This window comes from Nicotiana tabacum, chromosome 7 (assembly GCF_000715075.1).
Source record: "Nicotiana tabacum cultivar K326 chromosome 7, ASM71507v2, whole genome shotgun sequence".
Lineage (NCBI taxonomy): Eukaryota > Viridiplantae > Streptophyta > Magnoliopsida > Solanales > Solanaceae > Nicotiana > Nicotiana tabacum.
In genome coordinates, this window is record NC_134086.1 from 15081312 (window position 1) to 15101752 (window position 20441).

Sequence of the window (20441 nt, forward strand, 5' to 3'; positions counted from 1 at the left end):
AGGATTATTCTGACTTTGTTGTTGTTGTTGTTGTTAATAAATACCTATTAGGTTCTCAATAATTTCAAAAATATAAGGGGTCGTTGGATACGCAGACTAAATTATCCCGAGATTCTAGTCCTGAAATTATAATCTCTAGACTAATTTATCCCACCTGAGAAGTGAGATAAATTAATACCGAGTTTGATGGATAAGGTGAGATAACATGAAATATCCGGGATTAAGTCTGACACTAAATTTATACTTTATTTAGTTGACGGTAGTCAATCAAACATAATATAAATTTAGTATCACACTTTATCCCACATTTTTCCGCGTACCAAATGACCCCTAATAGATTCAATTGTAAATATGTAAAGATTCAATCATCAAATTAAAATTCTAAATTTCGCTACCAATGGCAAACATGTAAATAAACGGCAACTGAAACATCAGCATCTGCTAACTTCCAAGCTCTGCCTCGATGTGTACTTATATATTTTACTATTCCACACCATTAGCGCTACTCATTTGTAGTTTCAACCCATCTCTCAAATTAATCCAAAAATTCGCATCAAATTAATTTTCTCACATTCCACCTATATCGTAGCACACAACTTCTTTTTATAAAATCTTGAAAATATTTCGTTGAAAACAATGCCTTTAATATCTCCATTGTTGGTTATTCTTCAAAGGGTCATTACATAATCCTGAGACAAGAAAAGGGTGAATTGGTTACTGCTAAAATGCTTCAATTGCATTGCCCCCGCTCATCAGCTCCAACACTAAGTCCAAGATTCAATCAGATTTCTCCTTTTAAGAGGTTTGTTTGTATATGCATGTATAGAACTAACTGTATATGTTTGTCATCTATATGTTTTAGATATTGAGGGTTAGAGATTTTATGTGTTTAGTATGAATATAAATATGCAATGAAGTTTAGATGCAGTGGAAGTTCTCTTCTTGAGTATGCTGATGAATAATGGTCCAGTTTTTGAGAAACATAATTGTTGTGATTTATTAGTGTAAGTGTTTGGTAAAATGCCAAGCTTAAAGTAATTAAAAATGTCACTCATATTGAGCTACCATTGACTGCCATACCTCCTGTTTTGGAATTCCTGCTAGTGTATTCTAGGTATAGTTTGTTATCATTTTTCTGGCTATTGTTATTGATATTCGATTGTTTTCTAATCATCCTCTCGAGCCGAGGGTCTTTCGGAAACAACATCTCTCCCTTCCCAGGATAGAGGTGAGGTTTGCGTACACACTACCCTCCCCAGATCGCACTTGTGGGATTTCACTGGGTTTTTCGTTGTTGTTGTTGTTGTATTCTAGGTGTAGTCTTGTGCACAATAGTTCTTATCATGGCATAAAAGAAAAAGAAGTTATGAACAACAGAAATGATATTGTAAAAAGTGCTCCTAGTAAGTATGGAATAGGATTATTTAGCAATTGGTTTTAAACTGCAGTGCATTGTAGAGCATGACTACCAGCTCCGTTGTACATAGTTTAAGAAATGGAACTGGTATCGTAGTTGAATACGATATCCTTGTTAATCTTCCTTTTCATCTTGCCTTGAGCCGAGGGTGTCTCTACTTTCACAAGGTTTGCATACACACTATCCTCCCCAAACCCCACGTGGTGGGATTACACTGGGTTTTTTGTTGTTATTATTGGTTCCGTAGTTTCATCCATCTTCATAAACAGAGTCGTGAGTGTTGGACTATCCTCCATTTGAGTTAGTTGCATATCTTGCTGCCACCAGAATAGAATAGATCGCCAACTATATTTCTTTAATAGCTGAACAGTTTCATAAGGTGGAAGAAATTGCTGCAATTGCTTGATTTGTTTTGTGGAAAATGTTGACTGTTGGAAGTATATTTGGTCCCGATATTCTGTGTATTTGAAATTGACTATGATGTTCTTTGAATTTGTTGTCTAGAAATGTCTCAATCAACCTCTTTTATTTCAGACTAAGGGTGTGTAGAAATACTGGATCTTGGTCTCTTCTAGAGCCGTACCAGCCTCTTCTCTACCAAAATGTCGCATCTTTCAAATTCAACAAACTTGAAGAAACACTAGATACTCAATTTTATACTGGATATTCTAAAGTGACAGTTCTTGATGGGTAAAGTTAAACCGTGGTTGAAATCTTGGAGGGTTCATTCATATAGTATGTAGATTATGGACTAGATATACATTTTCAGTCAGGTATTTGGTTGGTTGTATTGAAATAGTAAATATGTTAGTGTTAATACAGCATAATTTGGCCAAGCATTCTACATTTTTTGATGGTACGTTAAAGTGAATGCATAAGCTCAGATATTCGTGCATAAGGCAGCTACGGCCTAAACTATTCATGTGATATGGAACCTCCCCTTTTGTGCGTTGTTTATCTAAAGCGATTGTAATTTCCAGAAAGTCATTGGCTTGTCCCTGTCGGAGAAACCGTGCTTCTGCCTTTTGCATGAATGACTGGTTGGCCAAAAGTAAAGGTAAGTATCTAGTTAATTTATTTTCAGTATGTTGTATGAGATGGTGGGTTGCTCTGATGATAAACACCCTCTACTTCCAACCAAGAGGTTGTGAGTTCGAGTCACCCCAAGAGCAAGGTAGGGAGTTCTTGGAGGGAAGGATGCCGAGGGTCTATTGGAAACAGCCTCTCTACTCTAGGGTAGGGGTAAGGTCTGCGTACACATTACCCTCCCCAGACCCCACTTGTGGGATTATACTGGGTTGTTGTTGTTGTTGTATGCTGTATGAGATGGGTGGTTATGCCAAAAATAAGCTCCTTTTTGGAACTGCATCCTAGTAATGCTCGTTACTCTCTTCAACCAGGAAAGGTGCCGAGCATTCAAAAGATGACATGCAGACAGCTAAATTCCTCAGGAAACATGAATATCGGGGAAAATCTGAATCCTCAGCAGTTGAAGATGTATTTGAAGAATAATTCTGAGGTTCCAAAAGGCTTCTTGCCACCAACTCTAAATTAGTTTCACTTTAAAACAGAAGCTTTAAGGATTCTAGTATAGGTAGTATTTAATTCTTTAGATTTAATTGACTGAGCCATGTTACTTTCAGCCATGGATGATATATAGTTCAATGATTCCTCTACTTATCAAGAAAAAGGAATTATGTGGTTTGTGCAGGATCATTTGTTGTCGGATATCTTCAAGTTTGTTGCTCTTGGTTCTGCTTCTGAATTGTTTACCGGAGGCAAAATAACATCTCTCAACACTGTAGTGTTTTCCCTAAGTTTGGGAATTTGGTCTTATCAACAATCAAGAGATAAGCAACTGAATGTTGACGGCTGTCCATATAAAACTTAATCATACTTCTCCTTGGATCCTATTTAGAATTTCATGATCTGCTTCTGATTCAGTTCTCACCTTGAATCTGAACTTGACCACCTTCAGAAATCTACGGGGAACTAGTATCGGTACTTCTTTTTCAAAAACTTCTATCATAGCAGAGAGAAAAATCCTTTTTTGAGTTTACAGAGAAAATTCCATCTTTAACGAAGTAAATATTTGGTTGTTATGTTAGTTCTGTAATTACGATACTGCACGCAGTATATTAATGTCATCTTTGTCCTGAAAACTGAGGTAGGTTACAAATTCTCCAGTTATTTAATGTAATATTTAAAAAATCTCATGAGGAAAAGTTGAATATCAAGTTGTGAGTCTGGTTCTTGATGACGTGAACTTCTGCTCCATATTGGGAGCATATAACTACCTCTGTTCTTCCAATGTTTTAGCTGATTCCACTTCCATTATATTGAGGAATATTTCCAGTCTCTATCTCATTGAGATGTAATTTTCTGACCAAATTTGTGCGTGTTCTTCTTTAAACTGGTTTCTACAATGTCAAATTTTTTTATCGGAAACGCTGAGAGTTGGATCAATTACATCATTTAAATATTTACTAATGAGAATGTTTAAATGTGCAGGACTTCCCAGCTAAATTTGTAATAGCTTCGTTGGCATCTTATTTCCTGATTAAGTTGAAGCATCTACATCTAATTGGTACGAAGATAGGGATGATCCGAGAGTTATTCTTCTTTGTAACTCAAACATCAGGCGCTCAAAGTTTATCTTTTGCTTGTCTTTCTAACTCCTTGAATAAACCAACACCACTTCAGTTGGATGTGTCCTTTCCTTCACTGAAAGACATCAAATGGAGTTTAGCACGGTTAATATATTTGTTCAACATACAACTAGAGAAAAATGTTGCCACGTAAGTACCTCCTTTGTAGTATGTAGCTTTTCTATTTATCTTTCTTAATGGCTTAGCTCGATGATGGATGCCGAAATGACATCATATTATGTGCTAGACAAAGATTAAAAATTTGTTTTTCCTAAAAATAAATATATGTGGCTTGAATCAGGAAACTCCTATTTGTTACCTCTTTAATTTGTTCTGGACCTGAATCCTAATGCTTATAACTTTTCCAGTATTCATAGACCTGTACTAGTAGGGTTGCAATAACGGAATTCTAATTGTCATCGTTGTATAGGCTTACCATCTTTTTAGCTACTTTAGGATTATAATGCATGAAGAGATTAGAAGAACGTATATACATGGTAGTTCTTTGTAGTGCGTTCACTAAAATTCATCGAGGAGGTAATTGCATGACGCACAAGACCTTATTCTGATTTTTCCTGATAAAGCCGAATAATTTATTTTCCATTTTGTGCAGGTTTTTTATTGTGCTTTTAGTATCATGCTTCTCATTTGTGATGATTGGTGGTGTTCTGTTCTTTAAATTCAGGTAAACTCTTTCAGACATGATATTTGGTATACTTATTTGTGCTGATGTTGTCTACAAATGTATGAAAAACTATAAGTAGATTAAGTTTCTCGTTTACAAATGCCGAGTAATCCCCTATTGTATTACTTTCCAATGATCTTCTTGTTAAAGCACGTTAGAAAACTTTAGCAGAAGCATTTTGTCCATTTTTCATGCCTTTGTTCCCGCACTACCTAGTGTAAGCTGGTAGAGGTATAACAACAACAACAACAACGACCCAGTAAATCCTACAAGCTGGTAGAGTTATATTTTATTTATTTATTTCACGTCTTGCGGCATGCCCCTCTCATGTAGGCATGATTCCTTCGGCAAGCACGTGAGAATATTTTTATTGATGGATGGAAATGAAACTTGAAGAATCACCAGTTTCAACTTGAACAATCACAAAAGACTTGATGCTTTTCGTGCTTTCTGGTATAAACACACGCTACATCCAAAATTCATATGTGACAAAACAAGCCATATATTCTTTCAGCTTATGGCGAAAAACATCTAGTATACTCTCAATTAGCCACTATCAACTAATAATGACCATTTTAAGAAAGTTGGAAGTTCTTTAGGATGTTGAATAAAATAAATATTGTTTGGATATTTAGTTGCACCAGAGGTACAAAGCGAGGCTTAAGTTTCTTCAAGTTCCGACGTGGTTTTAACCCATGATAAAGCAACCAGCATGTTTATTTGGCTTCACTTATGCTATGCTCCAGTCGGTCATGTTACTTCTCTTTGCTCTTATTTTTCTTGCTTTCCTTCTCTTTCTTTTCTTTCCCTTTATTTCTTCCTATTACTGAAAGCACTGTGTATTAGGATTCTTCTTCACTTTTTAACTTTACCTTGTATGAAGTTTGGCAAAATTTTGTGGTTTAGTTGCTTTCGGATTAAAAGCAAAATTTATGGATATTATTTTAGACATGGGATATTCTTATCACTTGCTTTCACTGTGCTTCATTATATCGTCGTTGTCTACAGCTTTGTTCTGATAGTGTATTTTGTTGAAGCTATGTATGGGAAATTATTCAACCAAATCTTATCTCCTTGTCTGTTGATATGCCGATCTTCTTCTCCAGTTATTTCCCTATCCACATGTTTGTTTGCTGATCTGGATATTTTCATTCTGCAGAAAAAGCAGGGGTAGTGCTTACTCTTTGGAGGACTGCTTATGGGAGGCGTGGGCATGCCTCTGTTCATCATCTACTCACCTGAAAGTGTGGTTTATCTTTATCACATTTGATTTTTTTGATAAAATGTAATCTTCTTACTAATTAGCAATATGCAGATCGTAACAATTATCAATACTAAAAGGACTTGCATTTGACTGCAGCAAAGAACAAGAGTTGAACGTGTAATAGGATTCATCCTTGCTATATGGGGCATTCTATTTTATTCTCGTCTATTGAGCACCATGACTGAACAATTTCGGGTAAGCTCCCGAAAAATGCTACATTCAAGTTCAAGCTTTGACAGTCCCCTGACATGAAATTGGACAGAATAATATGCAAAGACTCAGAGAAGGGGCACAAATGCAAGTTTTGGAGACTGATCATATTATAATTTGTGGAGTTAACAGTCATCTCAACTTTATACTAAAACAGCTAAATAAGTACCATGAATTTGCTGTTCGCTTAGGTACTGCCACTGCTAGGTAATCACTCTGCTTAGAGTTTACCGTACAAAACCATGCACAGTGCTGCAAGTATTACAAATGTTGTTACCTGTTTGCAGGCGGCAGAGAATTCTTCTGCTATCTGATCTTCCAAGAAAGCAAATGGACAAAATGGCCGACAACATCACCAAAGATCTCAATCATATTGATGTCCTTACAAAGAGGTCAGAATCGCTTCATAAAGAAACAAAAATTGTTAGGGTGCAAAGTTCTGGAAGTCGCTATAGAAGATCAAACAAGTCTTAGTGAAGCTCAGTGTTGTGAAGAGCGTGAAGCGAGGAAAAGCGACAACCGCCATTTCGCTTAAAGCGAGAAGCGAAGCGCTCGCTTTTTGAAGTGAAGCGGAATTTTAAAAAAAAAAATTAAAATAAATACTGGGCAGTAATTAAATTAAAATAAAATAAGAACTAAGAATAAAGGATATAAAAATTAGAGGAAGGGCAGTAATTCTCTGTTAAAAACTGGGCAGAGAAAGAAGAACCCAAGGATTGGCATCAATTCTGAGAAAGAACCGAAGGTAAAAAAAAATTCGCCAGCATTTCGTTGCTATTTGGACGTTTAAACAGTGAAAGAAAAAGAAGAAGAAGAATCAGAATATACCTGTTGTTGTTGAAGACTTGAACTTGAAGAAGAAGAACCCTAGTCGATGCTATCAGATGCTCTGCTTTAAAACCCTAGTCGCTGCTGTTGTTGTTCGTTTAGTGAAAGACACAACTGATTTCGTTTTTAATAAAATAGGGTTGGGTCTGTTTTAAAACACAGAAGCGGTCGCTTCCTTCGCATCGCATCGCTTGATCGCTTCTCGCTTTTTAATGGGAAGCGGTCGCTTTTTTATACCTGAGTCGCTTCACCCATATGAAGCGTGCACCTTCTCGCTTCGCATCGCTTCTCGCTTAAAGCGAGGAAGCGGGCGCTTTTTTAAACACTAGTGAAGCTACTTCATTACTTATATAGATCACCTGTGCGTAGGGGTGTACAGACCGAACCGAAAAACCGCACCAAACCGATTAAAAAATCCGACTTGGTTATGTTTGATTTGGTTTGGTATTGAGTAAAAAACCCGAATCAACCCGACATATAAATATATAATTTTTATATATACTTTAAGATTTTATATAGAATTTTCTTTAAAAAATGTCTAGAAATATTTGGGATTCTCTTGCGGGATATAAATTTTAATAGAATATGAAGTGCTCCATATTTATTGACCTTAAATAATAGGTTGTATGATCATTTTCTTATTAAGTGTTACTTAAATGCGTCTATCTCTTTGTTCTTCCATATTCATATCATATGTTAAGATCTAATAAGTTCTTATATCTTTTTCAAATATGAAGTGATTATTAATATTTAGGTATCATATTGATTTTTATGTTTAATTACTAAATTAGGTTAACCTGAAAGTGTCTATCAACGAAAAATTATTGTCAGACGATTAAAAAAATAACTATTATATGTTACTAAGAGAATTCTCCCATAAGAATATTTTAATCGATGATATGTTTGTCAAGTTTTTATATTTTTGCTAAATATATATTTACTTATCAAATATTTAACAAAGTAAGATTGAAATGATATGTAAGTAACAAAAAACCCAAAAACCCGACAAAATCGAACCAATCCAAACCGATATAGTTGGTTTGGTTTTGATAAAAACCGACTAACCCGGTCCATGTGCGTATGTTCTGTATAACAAGGGGAACATCATAGAAGACGCATACTCAAACAAAGTTGTATGCCCATCAGCTTTAATCTTTACTTTCTTTTATGGAATAGAAGTGCTTCATTAGCTGTTCCAAATATCCAATTTGTTGAACTGCTTAGATGGAAAACATCATTTTTGCCGGATTCCCTCTTTGTGAAATGTGCTTTGTTAATGATGTTATATAATGTTACTCTGCATCCTCTTAAAACTTATACTGTCTCGAGAGAGGTAACCACTTGTTTATTAATCTTATTAGATTTTCAAGCTACCCTTTCTTGTATGGGGTGAGGTTCTTTTTCCATGAGCTAAGCACGCCACTCTGTTTTGACTATGGGTGGCTACTTAATTTGAGGATCTTTGTCTACTTTGAAACCTTATTAAATATGAACCTACATCTCATCCGAATTGACTTTTTTCATAAAAAGCAGTCAATACTCCCAAAACATGACTTCAATTAGCATTAAACAATATCAGGTTTTTATTAAACCAGTCTTGGTAATTATCAAATTCAAGCCTGAGATTTGATATGCTGTTGCTGAGATACATATTTCCGTAGCCGATACTGGTCCAGTCTTACTCCAGAGCATGGTGTGTGCATCTATCTCCCTCACTTTGAAGAGGGGGAGCCAGTTGAAATTCCTCTAACTTGTATATATTGCTATTGGCGTGATTGTAGTTTGGCTTTCCTAGTGGGTTTTGTTGTGCCGTGCAAAATCTCATAGGTCGACTTTGGCCTCGGGATATGAGGCCTCAGTCTGTCCATGTTTCTTGAGCTATTCTATGGATAATTGAAGTTGCTGTAATTTCAGCTGCCTTCAATCTAACATTTCATATGTTTTCTCTAACAGTTGCAGTTTAAGTATGACAAAATCATTTGAGAGAGCTGCAGCCAATAAGGCACGCGCAATTGTTATACTTCCAACAAAGGGAAATAGGCAAGTGATTTGTTTTACTTGGGCACATTATGAAATGTTAGTCGTATCGATTTTCTTGTTCTTTAGTTCTCTTTCAAATGGTAAGTGGACAAAGGGATGGAAGACAATTGAATTTGAAACTTTTCCGACATTTGGTTCAATATTTGGAAAATGACCAACGTACTTAGTTTTGTTTTCATCAACAACAACAACAACCCAGTGTAATCACAAGTGGGGTCTGGGGAGGGTAGTTACGCAGCCTTACCCCTGCCCTTCCTTCGCAGTGACCCTCGGCTAAAGAAAAGATGGACCAAGCACTGATAGCAAGTAATAGCAAGACAATATATTTAGAAAACTAAATCCAAAATAACTAGTTTTATATTCATCAGAATTTAAAATATTGAAGAGTGATTGACAACGTTAGCAGCTGGGTAAAGTATTGATTTTCACTTGAAAGAGGTCAATCTGTATTCTTTTATCCTAAATATATATTATAATTGGGTTTTAAGGTTACTGAAACATTTTCTGTACATAATTTAGATAATCCTGTGTTTTTGTAATAGTTAAACTTACACCTTAGAGTTTCAATGTGGTCTGTCGTTCTCTCAGTTATTTTCTGTATTGGTTGAATCAGTATGCAATTGATTCCGAAGATAATTTCTGGAAAAAAAGTCCTTGTAAGCCATAGACAGAACATGTGGGAATCATAGAACACATTTAACCATGCAACAGAAACTCAATCTGTTATCTGCAACTTAAGTGCTCAAGTCAAGACCTTATGAAAGGCTTTATGCCCTGAGCACCAGATGAAATTTATGTGAAATGGGATCTCTTAGTGGGAGTAGTTTTATGCACGGTACTTTGAGTCTTTTTCTATGTTTGCACTAATCTACTTTTAAACTAATGGCGTTTTACGTACAATTTGAATTTTGTGCTTGTGCTTTCTTCCTGTTTTCTTATTTGCCATATTCTTTATTTAATTAGGTATGAGGTCGACACAGATGCATTTCTCTCAGTGCTTGCCCTTCAGCCCCTTCCAGAAATGATCTCTGTGCCTACCATAGTTGAGGTATGTTGCGCTGGAAGAGGATTTTAACCGAATTGAATTATCATTTATAAGTTAGTGACTCCTTCCCGGATTTCTTTCAGGTTTCAAGCTACAACACATGTGAACTCTTGAAGTCAATTTCAGGATTAAGAGTGGAACCTGTTCAAAATGTCACATCAAAATTGTTTGTTCAATGCTCTCGCCAAAAGGGACTCATTAAGATATACAAACATTTGCTTAATTATCGAAGTAATGTGCTGTTTCTCAGTTAAATCATCTTGGTTTCATGAATTCATTTTATCGAATGCATAACCTGAAAAGGAAGAGTTGGCATGTCTCTCATTGTCTTCCACTGTTTTAACTGCTGCATTCTGATAATGGTCTCAAATGCATTTAATTTTTGTCGAAGAGTGGATCATCCACCGGTGGATTGGTAGACTTGAGTTAAATATCATGTAGTTTGTTTGATTATGATGGCTACTTAGGTTCTTTTACTTCATCTGCCTGTAGCCATTTGTGACAAAATCAACTTTAGTTTGATTGTGTCTTTTGTTCTGTCTGGTAAGGAGCTAAGTTCTTTAAGACGTTACGATTTCGTGGTCCATAACCTTGAACTTTGGACATCCGGTGCATATTTCAAAGCACTAATATCTTCTTAAGTTTCTCAAAGTTTTCAGCGAACTGGAAGTCTGCTCTGTCCTTAATTGTGGGATAATATTTCAAGTCTGAAGTGTCTGGCCGTTGAAATTTTTGCTTTATGTAGTATGTTTCTTTTGTTCATATAATCATGTCCTATATCTCGCTGTATCCTGACAGTGAAACTAGCATAAAAATGTATATGGATCTTATGTCATCATTGGACACTGTTTTCTAAGAAGACCACCGTTTCATCTGGCAGAGAACGTATTCAATCTTTGCAGTTTCCCTCACCTTGTGGGATTAAAATATAAGCAATTAAGACGTGGCTTCCAAGAGGTAGTTATTTGACTAGAATTGTTTTAACGAGCGATTTCTTAAAGTTTGTAGGTCTTCAAGTCATCTTTAATTCTGCTTTTCCTTCAGGCTGTTGTTTGCGGTCTCTATCGACAAGGGAAGATAAATTTCCACCCAAGGGATGACGAAGTTTTGGAAGAAACTGATGAAGTATGTTCTCAACATTATATATTGCAGTTGTGTCACCCATATGAATAATCCAACTGGATATGTTAAATAGTTTTGGATTGTCATTGTGGAAAAAATGAGAATTTCAGTGATACACTCAGCACCCTGCTTTTTATACTGATTTAATTATTCTGCATATGTCCTTTAAAGATATTGTATGCAGCTCATTGATTTGTAAACTGTGCATTTAGTATAAGCAGACTACATTAGTCTCAAGTAGGACAAAGAAATAATAACTAGAAGCAGGTTGATTGACTTGCTAATTGAGTTTCTTTAAGTATGACACTGTACTAGGTGACATGTATTCTTAGACGGGTATTTATTGCTTTCATGATTTCCATTGAAGTGAATATTTCTTCTTGCTTTAAGCTTTGACATTTTATCAGTTTGAATGCGAAAGAGAGTCTTTTCTGCCAATAATGCCTTACATTTTGCTACAGTCCCTAATTTAGTTTACTTGATGCTGATTCTCTCACTTTGATGTATACAGGTTTTGTTTATTGGACCCATTCATGGGAAAAAAAGGCCGCAGCTAGTATACTTAAATATTTCTGGCGAAAGTGACAACGCCCTAAATGATTCTCACACTGTGGAAAAGAATGGACAATTCCGGGGTAATGCTTTGGAGATAACAAAAGCACGCCTTGAGAATATAGTGAAACGGACAAAATCAGGGTCTAAGGTATAACATACTTAGGAATGGTTGCTGCAACTGCCACCTTCATTAGTGTGCATCTTAGCTAACTTTTTACAGCACCTGCCACCTCCATTACTGTGTATCTTAACTAACTTTTAAGCATCTGAATACAGGCATCTGATTCGTGTCTGGGACCTAAAGAATGCATACTAATGCTGGGATGGCGTCCTGATATTGTGGAAATGATTGAAGAATATGATAATTACCTGGGACCTGGAAGCACACTGGTAAGTCATGCTCTTCTTCTGGCAATGGAAGACATCCACTTCCAACCTCTACATTATAGGCTGATAAAATTGGATAATTAACGAAGAAGCATTTATGGATTAGCATCTGAATTAGTCACCATATCTGTTGGACTTTCTGACGGAGTACCTGTAGATTTACTTACTTAGACTAAGTCTTCTTATTAATCCTTTCATTTTCCGTCACATAAACTTGTAGGAGGTGTTATCAGATGTCCCTATGGATGACAGACATAAAGCTAGCAGACTTGCTGGTCAAGGAAAGCTAAAAAATGTCCGAGTCTCCCACAGGGTATTTCTGACTCAGTATCTTATGTTGATTATCTGGACTAGATTTAGATCTGTCCATCTTAATCTGTCCACATTCGTAATATGCTACAGATTGGAAACCCAATGGACTATGACATGCTGACAGATACCATTGCAAACATTCAAAAATCATTTAAACAAGGCGAAGAATTTCCATTCTCCATTGTCGTGATATCTGATAGAGAATGGTTACTAGGAGGTAAGAGAAATGGTATTTTCTTATTTCTGGTATAAACGCATATTTAAATATACATTTCATTTCTCCAGATGCATCGAAGGCAGACAAGCAATCTGCATATTCTCTCCTCCTTGCTGAAAACATCTGCGACAAGCTTGGCATGAAGGTACTTGCTCAAAATATGTCTTTAACAAATCTAGTTCCTACTTCATTTTTTTTATAAAGCTCTTTAGTGTGTATTATTTGAGCCTAGGGTATATCGGAAACAGCCTCTCTACCTTCTCAAGGCGGGGGTAAGGTCTGCGTACACACTACCCTCCCCAGACCCCATTCCAATTTTATCACTGAGTTTGTTGTTGTTGTTGTCGTCAGTGTGTAAGATGCTCCCGGACAAGGTTCAAATGCGTCTAAGTACGCAGAGAGGTTGATGGCTGATTTGTTACTTGCACGGACAACAGGGTTTTAGGGAGAATAAAACATGATATATTGGTAGTTTTGGAAATATATATGTACTGGTTTTCTTTCTACTTCATCATGAGTATGTTATTCGTGTGGTACTGGGGTGGGGGTTGCCGTAAGAGGATAACTTCTTTTCTTAGCTTGCATCATATTTTTTTATCATATAGACTGTTAAATTTAAACTATTTTGAATTGTGTTGAAGTTTGGCAAGATAATAATCCCTTATACAGGCTTTACAACATAGCTGCTGACTGCTTATTACCAGAGAAAACACATAAAAACTTGAACCTGTTATGTAATGGTTAAAGTGCTGCTCAAATCTTCTGATCAGGGTATCCTGATGTTTGAAGAAAACATTCCTATTTTATCACTATTCATGTATTCTTTTTTTCATGGTAAATAACATTACTGATTGGTTCATCAATTTTCTGCTGTGCGGAATCAATGATCAAATTGCAGGTGCAAAATCTTGTTGCAGAAATTGTCGATTCCAAATTGGGTAAACAGGTAATTTGTTTCTAACAAAGGGTTGTTTTTGGTTTATTTGTGGACTTTTGATGGCCTTTGTGAATGTTCTGTTCTCCAGATTACAAGAATCAAGCCTTCCCTCACTTACATTGCCGCAGAGGAAGTAATGAGTCTTGTCACTGCTCAAGGTTTCATTTATTTCCTAATAAAGCCAAAATAAATTCTTCTTAATTAGATTTTAATTGATTTCTGAATTAATTCTTCTTCTTTTTTTCTGGCACAGTTGCAGAAAATATTCAATTGAATGAGGTTTGGAAAGAGATTTTGAACGCCGATGGAGATGAAATATATGTTAAGGTAATAATTAGCTTCTTCTAACACCGATGGAATGTTAACTTCTAAATCAAGATTATTAAGTCAATTATCTCGAACCCATGAAGTAAATCTTCAGATAAACTTCACTTCTCTGCGGCAGGTCTAGTTCATGAATGAATTGGCATGTGTTTCCTGAGAGAGAGAATGATTTTAGGATAAGTAGAAGTAAAACATAATATATGCCTGCGAATTCAGCTATCATAAGAAAAGTGAAGTTGATGTGATATTACATGGGCTTGCGTGCTTAATGTAGATAATTCAGATAGTTAGGATCTGCATTTCAGGATAATGGTATGACATATGAAGATGTAACAGATAGAACTAAAATCGAATGGTAGAAATGGAGAAGTGCTGTTGGAGTGTTACGCAAAATGAGGATACCTACCAAAGCGAAATGCAACTTTTATATTGTTGTATAACAATGTTATATGAGAGTAAAAGTTGGGCCTTTAAGGTTCAATAGATGAGTGTCGCAGAAATGCAAATCTTAAGATAGATGTGCAATCATACAACATTATAATAATCACATTCGACAAAAGGTCCAAAGTGGCACTAGCATATACCTGATAAAATGGGAGGTTGCTTGAGATGGTTTGGTCATTATGTTTGTATGTACACCTCCCGATATACCTGTCAGTTGGTGTGAAACCATGATAATTGAAAGTGTGGACGTAAAATCACAAGGAAGAAAGTTGTCTCTAAAAACCTACAATCTCTTGAATTCCATGCAGACTTAGCGAAAAAATATAATGCATTGGTAAAAAATTATCTATAGAGGCAATACCAACTAGTTTGGACTAAGACAGAGTCATGTCAGTTAGCTCTTAAGTCCCGTTTCTTCTGGAAATCCTTTTAATATTACTAGAGATTTTTCTGAAATGTAGAAAACATCTAGTGCTAAAAAAACCTAAATTATTGAATATTAAAATTTAACTTGTCAAAAATGGAGCGTAATGAACAGTGAGAATTATATCATGTAACTGGCACCAACTAGCTTAGGATTGAGGTGTAGTTGTACTGTTGCTTCATTTACCCCTCTTCCCCAAACACCTCGAATAATGAAAAAACCTAAAAGTAACTTAGAGAAGGAAAACTTCGTTATGACTCCTTTCATCCTACATTACAGGACATTCGCCTTTACATGAAGGAAGATGAGAAACCTTCATTTGCTGAACTTTCTGAAAGAGCACATTTGCGAAGAGAAGTTGCTATCGGATATGTGAAGCACAACAAGAAGGTATAGAATCTTGATTTGCTTCTGAAAATAAAAAGGGATGTAGAAGCTCAACTTGGTGCCTAATCCATTGCAGGTTATCAACCCAATCCCGAAATCAGAACCCCTTTCTCTTGAACCGGGTGATTTGCTGATAGTGATATCAGAACTTGAAGGAGAACAACCCGTGATCACAGTTAATTAACAAACAAACAACAACAACGCCTCAATCCCAAACAACTCAAGGAAAATAATTGAGCTTGCACCTTACTCATTACACCAACTACGATGAATGCCAGGTCGTTGTATAGGTTTTCTATTGGATCGTCAGTTCTTGGCTTCTTATCGGTTGCTGAAAAAGAATGAAGAAAAGAAACAAGGAGCAAGCATGATTCAAAGTGTTCGCGAATGTTGCAGATAATAGGAAGTGCAAGTTACAGGAAATGTATAGGAAATATGAACATCAAAGTTAGAAAAGTTTGCAAAGAAAAAATCAAAGTTGGATAGAACTAAAGGTTTCTTTCTTTTTTTTTTACTGTTTTTTCTTCCACAGTTGGTTAAGAGGGAAAATCTCCATTTGGGAAAAGAGTCCCACATTTTATAGAAGAACCATCAACTCAAAGGAGAGGTTTTAGAAACACTTAAAGCCAAATGTGATTTCATTTTTTAAAGGGGTGATGGTGCTGAGATCACTTCATTTTACAAGTTTTTGATCAAGAGAAATGATGCTATACTGTACAAAGGATGATTCTTGATAACTTGTACTCTGTGTGAGAATGATTTCCCACAATGTATAATAAAATCCTTTTTTGGTTCCATAGTAATGACATTTTTTCATAACTTCTATTGCCTTTTATTTTACTTCTAATTTTATTCTATATAAAATTAGATTGAGTTGAGCTTAAATAGAGCAACATGGACGATGAGGATTGAGATAGCCGACTCTTACTTACTTGAGATTGAGGTTTAGCTATTGTAACAACGACCTTTTTTGCTACCAACCTTTACCCCATTTAGGGTATCTCCCACCTTTACCCATTTGGGGAGCTCTAACCTTTACCCCATTTTTGGTCCTCATAATGGGGATTTTCCCATTTTGGGGACAACTTACTCCGACCATTCCCCCATTTCTCCCCCCAAAAGAGAATATTCTTTTTTATATTCTTCTCTCTTTTCTATATTATATTATTATCTTTCATTTCAATTTTATTTTTTTAATTTCCATTAAAAAAAATCCATCTTTTATTTTCATTGATTTGTAATTTCCATTAAAACAATTCCATCAAATTTTAAATAATATAATTTGTAAGCAATTATTATAGATTAACTAATAATTCAAATAAAAGTGAAATCATTGTAGGACATCCGATATCTACGATGAAACTGACGATCATTAAAGTGGGGATTATTTGAAAAATAATCGAGAAATAAATTATTATCAGCACCTTCATGATCTCGATTGATTACCAAATGACCTGAACGGAGCCTACTCTGATAGGATCATTATTTCGATTTTCTTGCAAACATTGCAACACATAATTATTCATCTGAATTGCTTGCTTGAACATTTCACTCAATACTATAATGATTTTGGTGTATCTGGAAACGACATATCTCCCTACTAAGTTATTATGCTATTTATCACACCTCCTTTTTACTACACCCCGAAGGGTGCAAGGGAGTTTTTTCAATTTAAGTGACAATCGAAACGAGATTATTTAATTTAAATCAGAGACGCACTTGGGATAATTTATGGTGTCCCAAGTCACCGGTTCAAATCCCGAATCAAGGAAAAAATTGATTCTGTATTACAGTCCGCGAAAATAGAAATCTGGGTAAGAAATTCTGTTAACCCGGGAGAAGGTGTTAGGTATTCCCGGGTTCCGTGGTTCTAGCACGGTCGCTTAAACTATTATAATTGGCCTAATTATCTGACTTATTATACGTTTTAAACTTATTGTGCATTTTTAGCCTTTATAACCGCTTTTTAATTATTTTAAACCGCTTTTAGGATTTATGGAATTATTTCTTGAACAAGTTACGATTGTCGTACACTTGCCGTTTTGGCACACACCGCGAATCATGCTACATGAAATGCACCCGGGATTCGCGACATGTTTATTTTATTATTGTTTGAAGTTGTCATGATCGGGTCACATGAAATGCACCCCCGAATTTGGGAATTAGGTATCATAACTACGTCACGGGAACCGTGCCCATTGCCACGATAATCTATTAACAATCGTGCCTAAATCAAACTAGGTTGTTTATAAATTAATTTTCTAAAGCTAATTTAAGATTATTTTGAAGGCCATGTTATGGAAATTAATATAGAAAAAAGAAATAGATTATTTACAGAAAGATGAAACTAGCTTGTGAATTTTTATTAGCTCTTGGCCAACCAGACTTGAATTATCTAAATCCAAACGGCCAAAAATCTTCATTGCTTCAAATCAAAATATGAGGTTCGGTTGCTAAACAATTTTAAAACAAAAGGCTCAAGTATGGAAATAAACCATCTACTAATTGAATGCATAAAAAAGAGATGGATCAATCATGCCAAATAAACATCAGAGAAAGAAGCTTCACAATTGCGTATATTTACTCTAATTTGTGTTATACGTAATGTGTAATGCTAAAAGAGAATCCTTACTCCATCACTTGAGTGCACAAACACTTCAATCTGATATTTCAAGATACTATAGCAAAAGTAAAAGCAAAAGCAAAAGCTATTGTTTTAGCCGCTTTTAATATTTCGAAAAAAATTCAAAGTTATTTAAAACACATCGTAATCCACGCTATATAAATGCACCCGTGGTTCGCAACACATTTTATTTAACGTTGTTGAGATTTGGATTTGGGTCACACAAATGTGCACCCGGGTTTAGGAAGGTAAATTATTAAAATAACGCGCCTACAACAACTCTGCACTTGCAACTTTGCGAGGGCCATGGAAAATCAACTAAGTGGCATGCCTCGAATTCTAAGGATTAAAATACTAATTAAGCGAGGGTCATGTATTTTAAGATTGAAATTATTCCAAAGGGCTTTACTCGACTAAAACAAACCACAGATATTCAAGATTGTCTCCTAAACTACTTTGAGATTATTGAGAGGCCCTAACTTTATGAACATTGATTTGCGAAAAAAATGATAAGAACAAATATTTTTCACATGAGTTCAATTAAGTAAATCTACTGATTCAAGGGATAGAGCTTATATAAAGACAAGAAAATAAACAAAATCATATCTAGGAATAGTAACTCTCGTTATACAACCAAAAATCAATGAATGTCTCAACATCTTGCAATCACTAAATTCTATATTTTGCATATTAGTAATTAAGTGCTCACTGTTAATATGACAAAGACTAACCAAATGAACACTATAACAATTAAATTAAAAAGAAGACGATGCCATGATCTAAATCCTTCAACAAAATAATTACACTCAACCTCCAATTAATCCACGCATTACAGAGAGTACGAACTAACATGGAAAATCAAATTAACTACACAAAATCAGTTTGTATCATTATCACCCCCCAGTATAGAGAAACGGGATTTGCTATGTTAACAAAATTCTTGCTGGCTTATAGAAGAAACAGTGAACTCGATCCCAAGGACCAGAACATAAACAACTCCCAAGCACTAACTCTAAAGGTTAAGGCTAAAATATCAAACGCAATACTATATCCATACGACAATTAACTTTAAAAAAATGGGCAACATTACTGTAATTTCTAGCCAAGAATTTTAGCCTTAAGGTGACAGAATCCGTGAGTTTGCAAGACATGAAAAATAAAATATATAAAAGAAAACATAGGAGCATTTTTTATTTCAGGCAAACAAACATTCCACCACTAATTTGCAATAATCCATGTCTAGATTCAATTTTGAAGGTTGAGTTGTACCTGGTATGTGAAGAAAAGGAAAATGAAGCAACGGAAGGAGCTAGCATTCAGTAACAGAGAAGTAGCAAAATCAGCAAAGGCTCCAGCGACTGGTGGAGCAAGGAGCGATTTTTTTTTAAACGCTTGTCCCCCTTTTAAGCTCTGATGATCAGCCCTTTAAAGGGCACTAATTAGTGTCATTTCCACTACCAAATTATCCTTTCCATTCTTTAATTGTCCATTAATTTAGTGCTTTTATCTAAATAGCTAGTGCACCACTATTATTGGCAGCCCCTATTCAATCGTTGATGTTCAATTCCCAAATTATCCTAAAAATACTAACTAACTCTAAGTAGTAATTATCACAAATAATTAAATACCAAACTAAAAGAAAATCACAAAATTTTGACATTAAACACTAAAATGCAAAAATACGTTATTTTTTGTGATTTTTCATTTTGTAAAACAACAATTTACTAAATTAACCCGAAAAATGTAAAAAATCAAATTCTAAGTGCAGATGCTATATTTTTGTATTTTTTTAATGATATAATAAAATTAAACATGCACACAAAAACATGCAAACAATTAGGAAAATGGCATAGTAATTCCTAGAATAACACATAATTAAAGAAAAGACCTAATTTTGGGAATTCTTTTGGAGTAATTCGTGTGAGGCAAAAATCACGTGCTCACACTATTTACCGTAGTTTCGATTTTCATGTATTTTCAATTTTAATGTATTTTCAATTTTTACTTTTCAATTTTAGGAACATCTAATATTTTATATTCGCACCATTCATTTTTTGAGATGATTATATATTTTTTGTACAATTATAACTTATAATAAAATTAATTTATAATTTTACATAAAAATAATAAATGCACGAAATTTAGTTTATCATAATTTTACGCTAAAGTTAAAATGTAAAATTAATAATCTAAAGATATTACATAAACATAATTAGGTATATATAAAGAGATAAATTAAAAGAGTAAATAATAAAATAATAATAAACAAAGCATGAATAGTAATGGGGAGATGAATAGTGTACCCCATATTTGAAGAAACACTGTTAATCCCTATTTTGGGGACAAAAATAGGGAAGAGTTGAAGCTTCGTTACGTTGAAATAAACATTTTTAGTGTTAATGGGGAAAGATTGAAGATGAGGTCTCAAGTACCTTCTCCTCAAACCCATCATCAACACCTTATCTCATTTCCATTTCCAGTACAAAGAACCGAACACTCCTTGAAAGATAATCTTATGCATTACAATGTCTACATTATTAATCCCAACTTTTTATTATAATTCACGCGTAAT

The 20441-nt window shown here is 34.9% G+C and overlaps 1 protein-coding gene and 1 long non-coding RNA gene across 6 annotated transcripts; one reads left to right on the forward strand and one right to left on the reverse strand.

Annotated features, from left to right (window-relative positions):
- Positions 1–467: 467 nt before the first annotated feature.
- Positions 468–16043, forward strand: LOC107825559 (putative ion channel POLLUX-like 2). Of its 5 annotated transcripts, XM_075256964.1 has the most exons (25): positions 505–802; positions 2398–2474; positions 2818–2936; positions 3929–4004; positions 4121–4215; positions 4679–4750; positions 5910–5994; positions 6111–6209; positions 6277–6431; positions 6512–6616; positions 9006–9092; positions 10056–10140; positions 10221–10368; positions 11018–11094; positions 11182–11262; positions 11771–11962; positions 12091–12204; positions 12422–12514; positions 12604–12730; positions 12799–12875; positions 13629–13676; positions 13756–13825; positions 13921–13994; positions 15139–15249; positions 15323–16043. In XM_075256964.1, the coding sequence occupies exons 6-25, from the start codon at positions 4719–4721 to the stop codon at positions 15428–15430; spliced, it is 1968 nt and encodes a 655-aa protein (XP_075113065.1). In that variant the 5' UTR covers positions 505–802; positions 2398–2474; positions 2818–2936; positions 3929–4004; positions 4121–4215; positions 4679–4718; the 3' UTR covers positions 15431–16043. The 5 variants fall into 5 exon arrangements, with proteins under 5 accessions (XP_075113062.1, XP_075113063.1, XP_075113065.1 ...); XM_075256961.1 differs by having other exon boundaries at positions 468–802; positions 3929–4215; XM_075256962.1 differs by having other exon boundaries at positions 471–802; positions 2823–2936; positions 3929–4215.
- Positions 13979–19263, reverse strand: LOC142182644 (uncharacterized). The gene is made up of 3 exons (XR_012711497.1): positions 19139–19263; positions 14576–14642; positions 13979–14144 (listed from the first exon to the last, which is right to left on the reverse strand). It is a non-coding gene; the product is annotated as an uncharacterized LOC142182644 (long non-coding RNA).
- Between the last annotated feature and the right edge of the window lie 1178 nt (positions 19264–20441).

Bases quoted from the DNA above. Each gene is read 5' to 3' on its own strand.
- LOC107825559 (XM_075256961.1), top strand. From the start codon at position 726: ATGCTTCAATTGCATTGCCCCCGCTCATCAGCTCCAACACTAAGTCCA. The intron at 10,369-11,017 runs GTAATGTGCTGT...TTCATCTGGCAG, and splicing joins ACATTTGCTTAATTATCGAA to AGAACGTATTCAATCTTTGC. The intron at 12,731-12,798 runs GTAAGAGAAATG...TCATTTCTCCAG, and splicing joins TAGAGAATGGTTACTAGGAG to ATGCATCGAAGGCAGACAAG.